Source organism: Carlito syrichta, unplaced genomic scaffold, assembly GCF_000164805.1.
Source record: "Carlito syrichta isolate Samal-C Ts95f unplaced genomic scaffold, Tarsius_syrichta-2.0.1 Scaffold309487, whole genome shotgun sequence".
Classification (NCBI taxonomy): Eukaryota; Metazoa; Chordata; class Mammalia; order Primates; family Tarsiidae; genus Carlito; species Carlito syrichta.
In genome coordinates, this window is record NW_007253583.1 from 68,202 (window position 1) to 83,768 (window position 15,567).

Genomic DNA, 15,567 nt, shown 5'->3' on the forward strand with positions numbered 1-15,567 from the left:
GTAAAGTCCAAATCAATTTTTTAAAAATCCCATTAAGACTATATAAAGGGGAAAAAGCCAGAAAGAGACACATAACATAAATACTCAGAAAAGGAAGAAGAAAGACCAGAAAGAAAACAACTAGAATCTTGGCATAATTAATTAATAGATAATACCTATTTCACTTGGTTGAAGGAATTTCCTTGTTTGAACAGTGAAACTTCTTGGGATCTTATCTCTATTATCTTGAAGAAGGAAGGAATATCAAGAGGATAGAATACAGAGAATGGGGTTGCCATCTATATTCTGTCTCTTTTCCAGTAGAATTCAAATATCACTTCAGTAACCATTTGTTGCCTTTTAAAATAGTACTGCCTGGAGATAAGGAAAGGAAAGATTTTGGATTTCTAAGATACTATTTTGGTGGGTTGTGAAAATAATGTCATTATCTAGACACAGATTTCTTTGTTATATTTAATGGATATTTGAGATCAGAGTCATCTCTAAGTTTCTATAGCTCCTTCTTTGAAACTCATTTTCTTAGCGTCATTAGAAAATATGTAAAAATAAGAGGGTGATAAAAATTACCCTAATAGAAGAGTTATTTTTTCTCAATAAAATAGACATTTGTAGAGTATGAAGAAGACCACTTGGTTTCTGGTCACCAGTTACCTCATTGAGCTCAAGTATAATATTACTGTGAGTGTCTTGGAAGGAAAGAATAATTGTTAAATATATGCTGTATATACAAAGAAGCTGACTCATGTGTGCAGAATATACATGGATGTCTTCCTAAGAGATAGCGCTGTAAACTCAAAGTGTAAGACCACTAAATACAACAGAATAAGTATAAAGAAATTCCAGTAACTATACTTATGACTGACAGACTATCTATACTTTTGTAGATTCTTGAATCTAGTACTTACTTATACCACATCTGACCCTGCTATAGTTTAGGACTTCTAAACTTCATGTAATTCAGAGTATCTGTGTTTTTTTTTAAATTTAAAGATGTGGGTGTTCATGAGGCCACTCCCTCAGAGGTTTATTATAGGTTACAATGGTTTTGGAGTTGTTGACATATCCAAAACTCATTGTATATATGGAACTAGCCTTGATTCCTAGTCAGTTATAGTGTCAATGTACTTTGTAATAATTGTGTTACAGGTGAAATCTTTGAGGTAAGTCACTACAGTTACTCTCATATTTATGTAGTAATCCTGAGATTCAAAACCTTTCATGTTGTTTCAGTAAGATGTTTCTGACAGAAGAAGTTACAGAACACCCATGATGCTATTTGTGACATGGAAATATAGAGGGTCTCCAGGGTCATGAAGGCTTATGAATGTTGTGAGAGACAATTTTTCTTCTGTAATGCGAGACAGCTCACACAAAAGAAACACATAGTTGATAAACATTCAAAAATATATTCAATTTCACCAGCAATAAAATATGAATTATATCAATTTTGACCTTTTAATCTGTAACAAAGATCTTAAAATTTCTAAATTCTAGGTATCATGAAATAAATACTTTCATAACTACTGGGAGAAATTATAACACAAGTTGTCAGGAAAACAATGTGATGTTATGGATCAAAAATGCTAAATCTGTGTATTTGATACAGCAATTTGCCACATAAAAACGTATCCTGAGGAACTAATCAAAGACACAATCAAAGTTTTATGGATAAAGCTGTTTAAAATTTTCTCTCTCAACGTTTTAATATTATACATTATTCAAATGCACATCAATAGCATAATAATTCAATTATTGCACATTCATTTTATGGAACAATATAAAGCCCTTAAAACTCATGATTTTGAAGAAGTTTTAATGGCATGGAAGTGCTCACAATATAATGAAAAGTTATAAAAATAAGACATAAAATTGACATGCAGTATGATTCAAAGTTTATAAATATAAATACATATCCTTAGATATGAGAATGTTTGCTGGTGGTTTGGATTTCTATCAATATCATATTTATATTTCCTTATTAATATTTGATATTTCTAAAATATTCTGCAATGATATTTTTGTTTTTGCAATCAGAAAATAAAGAAATGGATGTTATTTTAAAAGAAATAGTTCATAAAATTAATATATATATGTTTAAATTTTACCTATTAAAAATATACCTTTTATACTCAATTTGGTGCTATATACCCAAGTTCATAGCATTTATTTATCTTTCTTTAAATAAATATGCATCAAGTGCCTTTATGTGTTAGGTGCTGTTTTAGGCACTAAGGAGACAATCTTTTTGTTTGATGGAAACTCCTGGATCAAATTTCTTTTAACCACTTCATTTTCAGATTTATTAACTTTCTTCATGTTCAGCATCTTCATTTTCTCTTTTCTAGATGTGATTCTATAAGTGTACGTCTTTTTTTTTAGTTTCTTTCCCTAAATATTAAACTTATATATGTATATATCTTAAATATATTATATCTTATCATGTTTATTCAGATGGATGCTATAAAACAATTCTTGATATTTGTTACTTGCTATACCATAGAATCAAACTGTCTCTTGGTTTTGTTTTACGACTAGTTTGAAAATTTAATACTATAGCAGAATCCATAGCTAGCAACACACTAATCTTATTTGATGACATAGAGATGGTACTATGATCTTGAATAATTCCAATAAACCCTGTGAGTTTTATTGGCTATTTTGTTTTTATGGAAACAGATTGTATCTTTCAACCTCAGCAGACATGGGACAAAGAACCGTATACATTTTTTGCCTTTAGTATAGTCTTTTATACAATAAAAATCAAAAGAATTCAGTAACAATTAAAAAATCAATTTGTCAAATAGCATTCCTAATGTCTGAAACACATTGAATCATAATTTCATTACTATTCAGTAGTACAACGACTTCTTTCTCTCTAAGAACCTATTAACTGCTCATTATTGTAGAACTGAGCTTTTTAAGAGGGTATATTCCCTCTTGATCAGGATTTCATATGTTCAGAACATATATTTGTAATAATCATGAAATGGTTTGCAAGTATTGCATTAAATTAATGATAATTCAAATTTACTAAAGAAATCATTTTTATCACTGGCACTTTTACTTTATGGTTCACCTCAGAATATTCTTAAGACTTCATTCTTAGAATTTTTATATTAAACATTTTTTTTCTCCTTTCTTTGTTTTTATCTCTTACCTGGTAAAATAATATATATATTTTTTTCTTTTTTTTGAGTTGGAGTCTCAATCTGTTACCCAGGCTGGAGGACAGTGGCATGTTCACGGCCACCATAGCCTCGACCTGCTGGTTTTAAGTGATCCTTCTGCCTCAGCCTTCCAAGTAGTTGGAGCTATAGGCGTGAGCCACCATGCCCGGCTTAATAAAATCATATTTAATGGACTGTTTTTACACATTCCTGTCTCATATGGTTGTATTGTCTGTGTACATGTGGAGGATGGGGATACAAGTAGTGATTGAAATCCTGTAGTGCTGAGGAAAGTTGTCATTTTCTACCTCATCCAGCCAAATGGGACCAGTATTGATCAATTGATTGTAATTCATACAAATGTTATGTTTATATCTGTGTGTCGTGTGTGTGTGTGTGTGTGTGTGTGTGTGTATTAATAGAGGAGGACCTGGTCTTATATAGAGCAATATTTTAATTATTGACAAATGGAAGGTCATGGTTTATATAAAGACTAATGCATGTGAGTATGTACATGTGCACATATGTAAAAATCTTGCATTTTCAGAAAAAAATCTATTTTTTTATCACTTTTATTGTTTCCTTGTCAGAAATATTCATTTTTTAAATGGAGTATTAATAATCACCTGCTCATAATAGTGCCATGTTCCATGTTATGGTTAATATTTCTTTTTACTCTTGGAACTTATTTTAAATCAACAATTACAACAGCATATATAAATGTAAGATAGACCACCATATCCATATATGAAATATTTCTCTTCTCCTTATCTTATTTCTTTGAATTTGAAATGGAAAATTAATTCAGAAAAGTATAGGAAAAGCTATTAAAAATGTCTTAGTAGCTGGGCGTGGTGGCTCAAGCCTGTAATTCCATTACTTTGGGAGGCCGAGGAGAGAGGACTGCCTGAGCGCATGGGTTCAAGACCAGTCTGGGCAACTTGGCGAGATCTCATCTCTACTTTATATAAAACAATTAGCCGGCAATGGTAGTGCACACCTGTAGTTCCAGCTTCTTGGAAGGCTGAGGTGGAAGGATCACCTGAGCCCAGCAGGTTGATGCTGGGGTGGCTGTGAGCAAGCCACTGTACTCCAGCTTGGGCGACAGAGTGAGACTATGACTCAAAAAAAAAATTAGAAAAAATACTGTGTGATAAAACAACAATGACTAATGTTGTTTTTTTCTCCTAGCAAGTTTTATGTACCTGGTCTGCCAGTCAGTGACCATCTGAAACTTGTAGTTTTATTCTTCTGCTAGTTTTTAGAGAACATTTTGTTGTTGTTGTTTAACTGTAGCCTCTGCTTTTTTTTGGTTTGTTTTCTTCCTGAAAAATTAAGTGTACATTCTATTAGATTTTTAACACTTAAACCCACCGATGGCTGTGTTAAACAGCTTTAGTGAATCTGATAGTTTATTTTTAGCTATTTATTTGTATAATCTGAAAGATATCTCCTGATAAAAAATAGTATAGTTGAGTTTACCCAGTTGCGTGCTACTTCTTTAAAATGATAAGCAATTACATGACATTTGGTTATTTTTAAAAGTAATGACATCCAAATAAGTTGATTTTCTATTTCATCATTTAAAGAGACTTTAAAGATTAGTTATAGGATACTAAAATTGTGTGCATCAAAAATGAGAATAAGACTTTCCTTACTTAAAGAATTAATTGACTAATTTAAAAGGAACTTGTTTTTCACTAAATACTGACAGAAAATATGGAATTTTTATAGACTTTACAAATATAATAAAATTGTTTTCCTTTACTAATGCCAATGATTAAAATACCTAACATTTATTGAAGTCTTGTGTTAGAAGCTTCACTATTTCTCACAACAGTGCTATGAAATAAAAGCAATTTTTATCCCAATTTTATAAATGAAAAAACAGAGGTACAAGTATCTCAAGTAATTTGTCAAAGTAAAAGAGACAAAAGGACTCAAATTTGAGTCCTAACTACAATGTTATACACTGCTTCTATGGTAATGATCTCTACTAAATTAAGGCCACTACCCAGATTTATATAATGCTTGCAAAGCAACCCACAGGTTTGGAAATTGCCGAGGATGATACATTTCTCTAAAAATTGTTTTATAACCATAACAAGACACATTTCATGAAATTATTATTTTCACTTTACATAGAAAAAAATTGCAAGCTGAAAATACTGTTCTACTATGGCATGCATCCTTTGAAACATATGCAGCCTTTGACTGAACAAGGAAGTAAGAGAGAGAAGATGGAAGGAAGAAAGAATTAATTGTGTGAATGGATGTGTTATAACTTTGCTTTGGAAGAAAAACCAGTAATCTTTCTCTATATGTGGAGGTTGGTTAGAAATTTGGGGAATTGTCTCACTCTCCTGGGAAATATTTAGTTTGGTTTTAGTATACAAAAAAACAAAAACAAAACCAAAAACAAAACCACTTTTAAACACAACCCAGAGGAGATTAGGGTCTAAATTCAGGGGACTAGCTGCCTCCCTCCACAACTCTCAGGGGCTTTTCTGGCATGAGACAAAGAGCAGAGTCTCACCCACAGTTGGCACTCACAAAATGGTAGCCAGTAGAGTAGAAGTAGAAAGTTTTAGGAGGGTAATATGTGTGTGTTGGCTTTAATTTAAAAGTGGAACATGGAAATCTTATTGTAGAGTTCACCTTGCTTTATTAATTTTTAATAGCTTTACTTTTCTATCACTCAAAAATAGAATTTTTCTGTTCAATGTATTTCTAACACAAGTTTTTGCAATAGGGTTTAATTTTAAGGTTTGATTTAAACTTGACTAATCTATAAGGGGTAAATCTCAGGGGTTTATGGTCTGCTTCTCTTCTGTTTTCTCTCTTTACTGCTCCTTTCTACTCTGGTGCTGCCTTATCAGTTTTAGGGAGGGATCATGAAATTCTATAAGAGAAGACTAAGTACAGGCTCCAGGGATAATTGGTGACCCTGTCACATGATGGTCATCAAAGATGCCAGCTTCTCTGAAGTGAACGAAGAGAAACCTAATAGACATACTTTATGTATAAGTGAAATGATCAAAGTCCTCACGATCTGCCTGTTAGTCTAAAGTGAAGTTTCTTCAGGTTGGGCACACTCCTCAGGAAGTAGGAATTCTGGCCCCTAGTTCATGAATATTTACAATTGCTATCAGCTGATGAATATCCATTTTCTTGCCTTCTCCCAAGACAGTACTTTTGTGGCAGTTTTAAAAAATACATATCTTTAAAGTATAAGAAAAGCAATGTAGAGTGATTTATAAGTCTATTTTCCCTAATAATTAAAAAACCTAGATTGACCAAAAGGTTGAAAAAAAAAATCCTTGTTCCTCTTCAATCTAGAACTTTCATTCTTTATGCCTAAAAAGAGGGAAGAATCTTTACACTGAATCCCAAATCAGTGTGACAAGGTTGTTTCTCTGAAATTATTTTAGATAATAATTGATGTCTATGTGCTGATAAAAACTCTTGGACAACAAATACTTGAGAGTGGGGTGACTTCACTTTCTAGCCCCAATTCTGCCCAGCTTCCACTTTCTCCTTTGCCATCTGCCTTGTTAGATAATTGCATCTCACCCAGCTCTTTCTCATGAAAAAAACCTTGGCCTCCTTCTAATTTTAAATCTATTGTCTAGACACCATCTATACCTTATCCTTGAAAGGGATCTAAATATCATTTTGGTGGAAACTATCAGAGTTAGGATGAACCAAATAAACCTCTCTACCCTAGGTTACTGACAGTTCATCTGATTCCAGTCCTTCCTGTCCTGTTCTCATATTTCTTTGACCATTTTAAGTACCCTATTATTTACTCACTTTTCCTTGGAAAGTAATGGGCCTGTGGAGATAACTGAAGTGAGGAGCATCTTTTTCAAGTACCCAGGCACCTTGTACATATAATTTAATTTAATACACCTTAATTACATGGTGACATTTTTCATATTACAAGCAAATAACTGAGGTGTAGAGTGGTAAAGATTTCCTAAAATCATACAGCTCACAAGTGGCAGAGGTGGAGTTCAAAGCTATGTCTGTTTGCATCAAAGTTCTTGTTCTTTAAAAGATATAATGCAGCATCTCTTCATGAATACACTGTCCCATGTTGTTGTCAGCAGCTAGTTAATTTTTACAGTGTAGCAAATATCAAGCACTGGTTTTGTTTCATTTCAAGCACTACACTTAAAATAATCTTGGTTAATTTACAGCGTATAATATGGTTTTGGCAAGTGAACTATGTGTGAGTCCTACTGCAATGGATAAATGTGCTAGACTGCGGAAGATAAAATTTCAAAGAATTTCTTCATTTATTCAGTCAACAAGTACTTATTGAATGCCTACCTTATGCCAGGGACTGAGGATAGGTCTGTGAACATAACAGATAAAAATCCCAGCCTTTATGGGATGTATTACTGGGTAAGACAGATAAATAAATAAAATAAATATTACATTATATGAGCAGATAATTAAATATATGACTAGAATTAAGGAGAGAGGTCTAGATTATGGATATATATTTGGAGTCATCCTCATATGTCTGTGTCAGCAGTATTGATGCAAATCACTATAGGAGTAAATTTATAAACAAAAGAGAAGAGGTCTAAGGACAAATCTGGGACATTCAACATTAAGAGGTTTGTAAAATGAAAAAGGAGCTATCTAAAGACACTTCACAGGAAACTTCCAGGTAGGAAGGACATCAGCAGTGAGAGGCATTCTTGAATAATGAAATTAGTAGCTCAAAGTGGGAGGATGTGACCAACTGTGTCAGATGGTGCTGATAGTTCAAGTAAGATACAGATTGAGAGCCGGGCTCAGTGGCTCAGCCTGTAATCCCGCGCCTTCAGAAGGTTGAGGAGAGTGGATTGCCTGAGCCCGCGGGTTCGAGACCCGCCTGGGCAAGCAAGACCTCATCTCTACAATAAATCAAAAAATTAGCCGGGTGTGGTAGCGCATGCCTATAATTCTGGCTACTCGGAAGGCTGAGGTGGAAGGATCGCCGGAGCCCAGCAGGTCGAGGCTGCGGTGGCCGGGAGCGGCCATTGCACTCCAGTCTGGGCGACAGAGTGAGACTCTGACTCAAAAAAAAAAAAAAAGATGCAGACTGAAAACCGACCTTAGACTTAGCAACATGGATATCAAGGACCTTAAGGGGAGCAGTTTCAGTGCAATTGTGGAGCAAAAACCTTTGGAGTGAGCTATAGAGAGATAATGAGATAAATTGGAGATCAGAGACTACACACAATAAAAGCCAGCTTTAAAGAGGATTTCTATGCTCATTACTTTTTTTGACACAGTGGCAGCTATCAGACCTGCTATAAGATCTTGGCATTTCACAAAGTAGCACATATATTACTATATGACTAATATGTGTTTTTAATATTGACAGTATCTCAAACAGCAAATCCAGATACAAGGCTAGTCTGTACTGAGTTTGTAAGTTTAGAACTGAATTTATAATTGCCTGAGTGTGTAATTACTCTAATATTATAATAGCTATGTCAAGTTAATGACGCAGCCCTATGTTTTTTATTTTATGCATTTAAAAACATTGTTCTGAGGAAGAAGTCATAGGTTAACTAGTAGTTCTTAGCAAAAAAACTTAAGAACAACCCTGTTTTAGGGTCACTCTCTAGATTTCTATAGCTCTTTTTGTTCTTGTTTTGCCCTTTACCAACACTGCCATTATTCCTAATCTTACCACCCTCCCTTTACTATAGCTCTTTTCGTTCTTGTTTTGCCCTTTACCAGCACTGCCATTATTCCTAATCTTAGCACCCTCCCTTTCATAGTGGCACCCACAAAGATAATTGAAAAATAAATTTGTTATCCACTATAGATCCATACCACCCTGTTCCATATTTTCCCTTTAAATTTTTATTTTGGAATGTTGTGCTATAAAGAGATGTTTGCACAGTTAAATGAACCTTCCAGTAACTCAGAATGTCAAAGATGGGATATGTTCTTAATATTTTGATTCAGTTAACAAATGCCTTGTGTTTGTCTCTCTTTTCTTTTGTAGACATTTATGAATGATTAACTATGTATTTTCATGCTACATATTATCTGAGAAAAGATAATTCTAATTAGCAATAAGTACTATACCCTAAAACTTTTTGAAGTTCTTAACTACTTCTGTTTTGCTGTAGGGTTTCAAATGAGGCAGATTGAAAAATCCAATCAGACTTAGCTGGTATTTTCCATACAACATCTGGTCTGACAGCTAGATCTGTACTAAAGCTTATAAATCAAAATGGAGATGACTTGGAAGTGATATAGAAATGCAGAAATGCCTCATGACTTTTGTAGAAAGATTTGTGATCATTTTTTATATTGATGTAATAGAACTAAAAATGAGCTGCTATATTTTAAACATTTTCATTATGAAAATGGCTTTATTACAATCACTTTACTAAAAAATAAAGTTATCTGCAGAGAGAGAAGGCTGAGAGCTTAAGGAGAGAGGAGAGAACAACAACAAAATATATTTAGAGAGTCTGCAAGAGAGACAAAAAACAATTTCCAAATAGCTGTGAGGGTCAACTCAGGAAGCTTACATACATGGCTTGAAGAGACTTCTGAAGGGAAACAATGATACATTCAGTACAGACTAGCCATGCAGTAGGATCTGTTGTTTGAGATATTGCCAACTCATGCTTAGAAACTTGTACATAGTAGTATAAGATGTGGGGGGTTCATCCAAGATTGGGGTCTTGTCAAATTTCTTTGGTAGAAGATGATGAGGCTAAGAAAGAGCAGTTTATGTCAGCAGAGTGTCTCACTCTTGAGTTTCTGATTGGATAGAGAGAAAAGTGAAGCTAGAAAAATAAATGGATGCTAAGAAATTAGGAAGAGCTCCTGAAATTAGAGATTGCAGTGAGGGAAAGTATGTTCAATTACATTGGGAGTAGAATGGTGGGCATTGGTACCAATACAGTTGTAGAATATTAAACCTGGAAATAGCTGTAGACGTCATCTAATTTCACCACTCCTTTTGCTGATTCAGGGGGATTAATTCTCTTTCATAAATTTATGGAAGTAGTCTGGGGCAGAGCCCTTAGAACTCAGGGAACTGGATTCTCAATTTTTCCATACTTTTGTTCTCTTGACCCAATTGCTGCAGAAGTAAAAAGAGTGCCTGCCTACCAGACATCTTGCAAGACCGTCATTAAAGTCTCACTTCTGCTGAAAAAAAAAAAAAAAAAAAAGTAAAAAGAATGGTAATCTTGACTCCTCAATAAAATAAATGATTTTAAGAAAGATTTCATTATTTCTATCAGGCATGAGAGTTGAAATAGGAATAAAAATAGAAATCCTATCTTGGCTTTTAGCTCAAAAAGTTCCCTAAGCATCAATCCAGGCAGTCCAATGCTCTGGAAATTTTTCCTGAAAATGCCACCCTTATTACTGAAGATTTAGGAACATAAAATTCTATGAAGAGGAAGACATTTTGAAGAGAATAAAAGATTGTCAGAAAGATGGATCCACTGCATTAGGACATTAAGCCAATTTCTTTTGTAAACCTTTGTCCCGAGTTTGTGGATACAAGCAACAGACTGAAAATGGTAATTATGACCTTTATTTTTTTTTAGCATTCACTCTGTGGATACCGGTGCTCAGCAGAACCTGTGAGGTAGTGCTGTGTTTAACTGAGAAGGGTCTGTTGAAAGAGTATGGGGAGGAGATAATTCACTTATGGCTTTTCTCCTTATTCCCAAACAGAAGCATAACTATTTTGATGAGTTGAATGGTATCTGGTCTATTAAGAGAGCTTTCAAAAACCTCCCATTTCTTCATTTACATATCTTGAAAGTGCATTTTAAACCTCAAACCTCAGCTCTCCCTGTCTTAATTTCCTTCTCCCATCTTTGAGCAGCCATGTTTGGAGGCTCTTGAAAGGTAATAATATAAGAATCACAATTAGGGTAGTTTGCCCCAGGGGTAGTAGGATAGAGAGCACTCCTTTGTCAAATTTGGCTCTGATGCTGGAATTTTAACATGTGTTATTGGCCCTGGGGATTATGTTCTGGTTCCAGTTGAGTAAAAGCTTGCTTTGCTTTTGTTTTCTGAAAGTATTTAATAAAATGGCAGGATTCGCTTACTTGCTTATTGGATTCTTTTGCCTGGGAAACATGCAAATTATGAACCCTGCACATTTGTGACAAAGAGATAGCTAATAATCTGAGCTATAGGTTATTTTTTTAAAAGGCTTTTTTATTTTTCTACATAGGCAGAAATGTAGTACACAAAGTTAAGCCTTTTAGAAACTGGGTTTAAATCTGCTTTCTATTAATAGGTTTCAGGAGCTTTTCTAAATAACCTTCAGGCACAGATAAGTTTTTCTTACAAGAAAACAGGTGGAAGAAAAAGACCTATGGTTTGTTAGCCAATAAAAGCTAAGGTGCTAAATGTACCTGTTTCAAATCGGTTGAGTCAATTAGAACATTTATTTTCTTCCTTTCTCTTTTATTCAATATTCATAAATGATACTAGAGATGGAATAAACTTCTGATATTATCTGGCTCATTTCAAATGTCATAGAACACTGAATACCAGCAAGGATAAATCATCAAAATCGTGTAGTTGGTGTGTCCAATAACTGCTTTTGGCCCCTCTAGTCCTGTGCTCCTTTTCTTTCTACCCTGTCTCAGGGCCACAAAAACTCACCTTTATGGAACACTTTAGAGGCCCTCCTGTTGCTTCTGGTTGGGTTTAGCAATATTTGAGGTTCACATATAAGAGTTCAGACAGCAGAAGGAGAGAGAGGGCAGGATCCTTCTCTCTATAGCTCTCGCTATGCTGTATTGCTGGTGACATCTCAAGTAGGCACACCTTTCAACAGTTCTGGCTCCTTTTCTCCCTGTCCTTCAGCCTTAGAATGGTAATAGCATCCTGCTGTTGCTGTTCCCAAGAGTTTCACCATCCTTGCTAGTTCCCCTTCACTCTGCCCATATTTTTGCAAAAGTTAGATGCATTGAGTTACTCCGTTTGATTGCATCATCTATTTCCTGCCAGAATCCAGCCTAACATAGTTCTGGCAAGCATCAGTGCTGGCATTGGGACCCAGGTCTTCTTGACCCATTCGAATACCCTTCCCACTATGACCAAGTGAAAAATCTGTAAACTCTCTCTTCCAGGTTCAAACCAACATCTATACAATTTCTGGATTTATCTCTCCTAAAGTGTTTTTACTTCTCATTTCTTCTCTGAAAGAAACATATTCTTTTGTTTTAATACATGTACAAACAGGAAATTTACTGAAAGGTTACATCTCACTCCTTTTTATCTACTTGGTGAATCTGGTTTCTGGGAGATGTTGGAACTTTGATGAAGCTGGGTTCCTACTGACCGAGAAAGGAAACATTAAAGTCTCCACATAAGCTGATGAGTGAGATATTCATGTCTGTTCTCTGTACCTCACCAGGAGAGGGTGTGTCAGGAAATGTGTGATAGATACATTTCATGACTTTAATTTCCTCAGAGCTAGATAGTATTATGCCTTTTTCCACTTTTCCTAATGATCCTCTACCTATATCCATTGGTTTTATGACCACTACTTTTCTTTCCCCAGAACAAAACCTTAGGGACTCTTTGATGCTGCTAACTTACTGGATCATTTCCACAAAACCTTTAAAACTCCTTTCATCCTTTAGAAGGATGAGGCCCTTCACCTGGTTGCCTATGGGTTAGGATTAAACAGGACATTGGTTATTGTTGAGTCTGTCACTGCATCAGTTTTCAGGCTTCTCTTAGTGTGTGATTTGTCAGGCCTGATTTCAGTTAATGGAAGTTAAGCAACCACTTTGGAAAAATAGAGATGCATCTATTTTTAGCAAAGCCAGCGTACTGAGATTTACTCTGCATGGAACAGAGCAACAGGTAAAAATAAGAAGTAGAATTAATTTCATTCTGAAATAACAGTATTATGCCTGTTGACTGTTGACTTTTTACAGAGAACATTTTACTGGGAGGAAACTGACAAGTCTTACCGGCTGCCTGCAAAGAGTACCTCCCCCTTGCTAAGGCATAGAAATAATGTAATTGCTGTTTATTGGCTGGATGACAATAACTTACAAAGATTCTCAGGCCAAACTCTGCAAGCCAGTTAAGTCTGGATATCAGTTGGTTTTGTAGGGTCCATATTGCTAAGAGAGCAGGCAATGCCTACTCATTATTTAAGACTCAATGTGCTCTCACCCCCATTGGGAAGAATTCCCTTTGATCCCCAAACTCTATCAGTGGTTCTCAAACCTTAGCAGTCTTGAGAATCATCTGCTGGGCTTGGCTTATTAAAACACATTCTAGATTTGCACAAGACAGCCACTAGCCTATACATTGTATTTGTGTACATTAAAAAAGGGGAACTGTGGGCAGATGTAGCTCTCCAATGCATAAAGTAAGAAAGTTCACAAGAAGTTTCTTTTTCCTCAGGCATTCAGATGCAACTGTAAAATGCATAAAAAGCAAAACCAAATGCCAGCTTCTGTAGAATTCCTTTACAGGTTCTCAGCTTCAGACTTGACCCCTTTACTGCAGGGAACAACTCCATGACCAGAATTAACAAGCTCTGCCTGAGCCAAATGCCAAATACCCTGATACAGCCTTACTAGAGAGATCTTAGTGATGAAGGTGAAACACAATTGATTCTAAAAAACTTCAAATCCTTCATTATCTGTGGAGACACAAACAATAAGAGAACAGGTGATATTTATACCAGACACTAAGGAATTTTTGTAACCTAGGGTTTTCAAAGTATAGAAGAGGAAGAACAATGGAGGTTGATCTCCAACTTGTGACAGAAACTAGCTAGGCTGCCTTATTCTTGCTCTTATGTACTGTTGTCTGACTATCCATCTATCCATCAACAGCTTTTAAGTGTCTACTCTGTGCTAAGTGTTATGAGAGGCAATGAGGAATCCTGGAATGAATGTGGGCTTTGGAGCCAACAGACATGTGCCTAAATCCTGGCTCCTTCAATTTCCTAGATGTGTGCCCTTATGCAAGATGATTAACTTTACTGAGTTGGCATCTTCATCTGGAATGCATTTTATCACCTACATTATAAAGTGATTGTGAGAATAAGATATTAAACATCTTTACAGTGACTACTGTGCTTGGCACACAGTGAATAATCAATACTTGATAGGTATTATTTAGAGCCATGATACAATGATACCACAAAATAATCACCCTTTTTTTTTCTATTCTCTACTGGTGATCCATATACATAACATTTATTTTTCTGTCTTCCATAGTATATGACTCAGAATAAAATAGATCTTTCCAGGGAAACAATAATCAGCATAAGATCACAAAATACCAAAGGCATTTAGAAAAAATTTCTTACCTCTCAGAGGTTAACAGAAGTCTTCCTGTTTATTATTATTTTTGTTTACCATGTATTATGTGAGGAGAAACTTTTAAAGACTTTGATAAAACTGTATATGTTAATATGCTTCAATTTTTTTCCAAGGCACATTTATATCTATTATCTTGATAACTTAATTAAGATCTGAGCTTATCACTGCCATCTTATATATGAATACACTACACAACAGTACATTGCAAGCTGATAGCAATGCTTAGGACAGAATCCATAGCTCCTGATTTCTAGTACAGTAGCTGCTCTACTCTTAGCCAAAGACCTTTAATAATCATCTCTTTGTGGAAAAACCTTGAACAATTCAAAATTAAAAAAATTAAAAGTAGCAGTGAATTCTGCCAGGGTAGTATATACCTGGACTGGGACAGTTTCTGAGGAAATCAGTTAACATTTTTAAGCCTGCAAGCACATAGTAAATTGCTATGAAACATACAGTAGAACTTCTGTGAAGGAACCCTTCTCTTTCCCATTCAATAGGGAAAAGGGGCTTGAGAAAGATTCAGAGAAGTTAACTAACTAGGCCAAGATAACACAGGTGGTAAGTGCTGATAAGTATACATACTGAATTTTAATCCAAACGTATCTAAAATTAATTTCTAATATGACTTTTTTCCTCTTTTTCTTCTATTGACAATTTGATATAATTTTAACAGAATCCAGGTTTATTTATGTATATTCACCTTTTGACTATGGCCAGTGCATATGGTTTACCCTGAGGGATAAGTATTAACATTGTAATCCATGTGAAAAACTCCTTGTAGGACTGTGTAGTGCACAACCTGCTCTCTAGCACATGGTAAACCTTGCCTTTGTCTGAACGTTTTCATATGATTTTAGCTGCTTTTATGCTGTTTTTCTCCTCTGAAGTTACCAAGGAGCCCTGCAAAACGAGCTCATGAAGCAGGAAGCTTGATTTTAAAATTAGTTTAATTAGATATATGGAAAATTTTGGATAAAATTCGAATATATTGTTTATAGCATGATTGATTTATCTTTGTCTATCTGTCAAACAATATATGGTTA

The 15,567-nt window shown here is 34.9% G+C and overlaps 1 protein-coding gene across 1 annotated transcript in view; it reads right to left on the minus strand.

The window, feature by feature from the left end:
* Positions 1-272: 272 nt before the first annotated feature.
* LRRTM3 (leucine rich repeat transmembrane neuronal 3) overlaps positions 273-15,567 on the minus strand; it is a 45,286-nt gene continuing 29,991 nt past the window's right edge. Inside the window, exon 3 of the mRNA XM_008067363.1 lies at positions 273-354. Within this exon, the coding sequence (XP_008065554.1) occupies positions 340-354 (15 nt within the window). The 3' untranslated portion in view covers positions 273-339. The remainder of the gene's footprint in view (positions 355-15,567) is intronic.